This window comes from Sphaeroforma arctica (assembly GCF_001186125.1).
Source record: "Sphaeroforma arctica JP610 unplaced genomic scaffold supercont1.1160, whole genome shotgun sequence".
Classification (NCBI taxonomy): Eukaryota; class Ichthyosporea; order Ichthyophonida; genus Sphaeroforma; species Sphaeroforma arctica.
Window position 1 is genome coordinate 4,445 of NW_014039398.1, and position 2,017 is coordinate 6,461.

The 2,017-nt window shown below is 38.5% G+C and overlaps 1 protein-coding gene across 1 annotated transcript in view; it reads right to left on the minus strand.

Moving 5' to 3' along the window:
- Nucleotides 1-1,104: 1,104 nt before the first annotated feature.
- Nucleotides 1,105-2,017, minus strand: part of SARC_10171 (hypothetical protein) — a 3,008-nt gene continuing 2,095 nt past the window's right edge. The window contains exon 2 of the mRNA XM_014295793.1: nt 1,105-1,430. Within this exon, the coding sequence (XP_014151268.1) occupies nt 1,243-1,430 (188 nt within the window). The 3' untranslated portion in view covers nt 1,105-1,242. The remainder of the gene's footprint in view (nt 1,431-2,017) is intronic.

Consider the following 2,017-nt stretch of genomic DNA (forward strand, 5'->3'; position numbering starts at 1 on the left):
TTGTTTCTTCAACTACATATGCGGTTATTTAAACAACTTATGCTCTTACTTAAACTACTTATGCTCTTACTTAAACTACTTATGTTGTTGCTTAAACTACTTATGCTGTTACTTAAACTACTTATGCTGTTACTTAAACTACTTACACTGTTACTTAAACTACTTATGATATTACTCAAACTACTTATGCTGTTACTTAAACTACATAAGCTGCCATACGAGATAATATTTTACATTCTTGCCCGGAAAAACTACATCGAGTTTACAAGAGAGAGAGAGATTGACACTGAACGTGTGCCCCATAGTCTGCTGTAAGGAACGTTACAGGCACCGGCACCCGTCTATATACCGACATGTTTCATTTGTATGGGGTTTGGGACTCTTAACTACAAAGGCTTCCTATAATACAGTTTATGTTAGTGCACGCGCGGGTAAGGTATTGATCATACTGTTCTACTGACCCTCAGACGGAGGCTTCTAATTAGCTGCAACGGTTATTGATACAGACGTCATTCACGAGATCACAAGCAAACGCATAAACGCATACCTAGGGCGTCAGCAGTAGATGTATATATGTGTATATACGTCTATTCATACTTCTAAGTAAATGAAGTATGATCAATAAGTTATATTCATATACATCGGGCCAGTAACCATACCAACCCATGGAAGACTTATCAAGTAGAGTGTCTTGATCGCTCCCTGACCCCATCCTAGTGAGAAGTACGGGTGCAAGACAAATGTACCGCCGAACTTTGTGCGTTGCGAGAAAAACAAATGAGAGAGGTTTGCACTGGACTCCGTCCGGATACCTTCACTCGAGATGCAGCTCAATGAAAGGGGTCGAACTATGAAGATCTGAATGATTTAGAATACATTTACGTTTATGATTTTACTTCCTATATATAACTATGATATACCTCACTCGAGATGCAACTCAAATAAAGGAGTCGAACTACGAAAATCTGAATGATCTAGAATACTTGTACGTTTATGTTTTTACTTCCTATATATAACTATGATATACCTCACTCGAGATGCAGCACAATTAAAGACGTCGAACTATACGTGAACAGCCGAAGACATCTGAATGATCTAGAATACGTTTACGTTTGTGTTTTTACTTCCTATATATAACTTATGATATACCTCACTCGAGATGCAGCTCAAATAAAGAGGTCGAACTATACGCGAACAGCCGAAGACATCTGAATGATCTAGAATACGTTTACGTTTATGTTTTCACTTCCTATATATAGCTATAATTTTGGCGACCTTCTCCTTGATCCACGGTGTTGTTTTGATGACCAGAGGTAATCGGATGGGTTCCAAGAGTTCGTTAAAGCCCGCAGCAACCACTGCACTCCCCATTTTCGGGTCTAAACTGTCCAGACTGACCAGTTTATCTACACCGACGGACGTGAGCAGCTCTGTGATCCAAGTTTTTAGATGGAAAATAAAGTTAAGGTACACTCAGAAGTGGTTCACTCTTTGTGCATGCGCATATACAATATGCTCATACATGTAGATCTAGGGCCATGTATGTATACCGGCGAACTGGCTGATGATGCAGTCTGTAGTATCTGCAGTGAGCAGTTTGGTTGTGTATGAACGATCGGGATATATGCTGGAGCTTTTTCTTGCATGCACACCACCTGCGTATAGTGAGGGCTGTAAACTCAATGCAAACAATCTGGTAATGTAATTATTGACGCTCTATAATTCTCTAACTATATATATATATATATATATATCCATTTTTATGTATGTATTTTTAAAATTTTAAGTTGTATATCCTGACATCCCCTATTTGTATTTGCTGTTGGAAATTGTTTTACTATTCCAGTATACAATATCCCTCAGCGAGCAAAAACCAAACACATTCCCAGTCCATTACAGCTTAGGCGAGTAATGGCACCGAAAAAATACATGTGTATTGCTCTGCAATGCATAATTCTACTTTTCACCGATTTGCATGTAGGTTTACTTTGATTAGATTACGTCGGTCATTGTATAT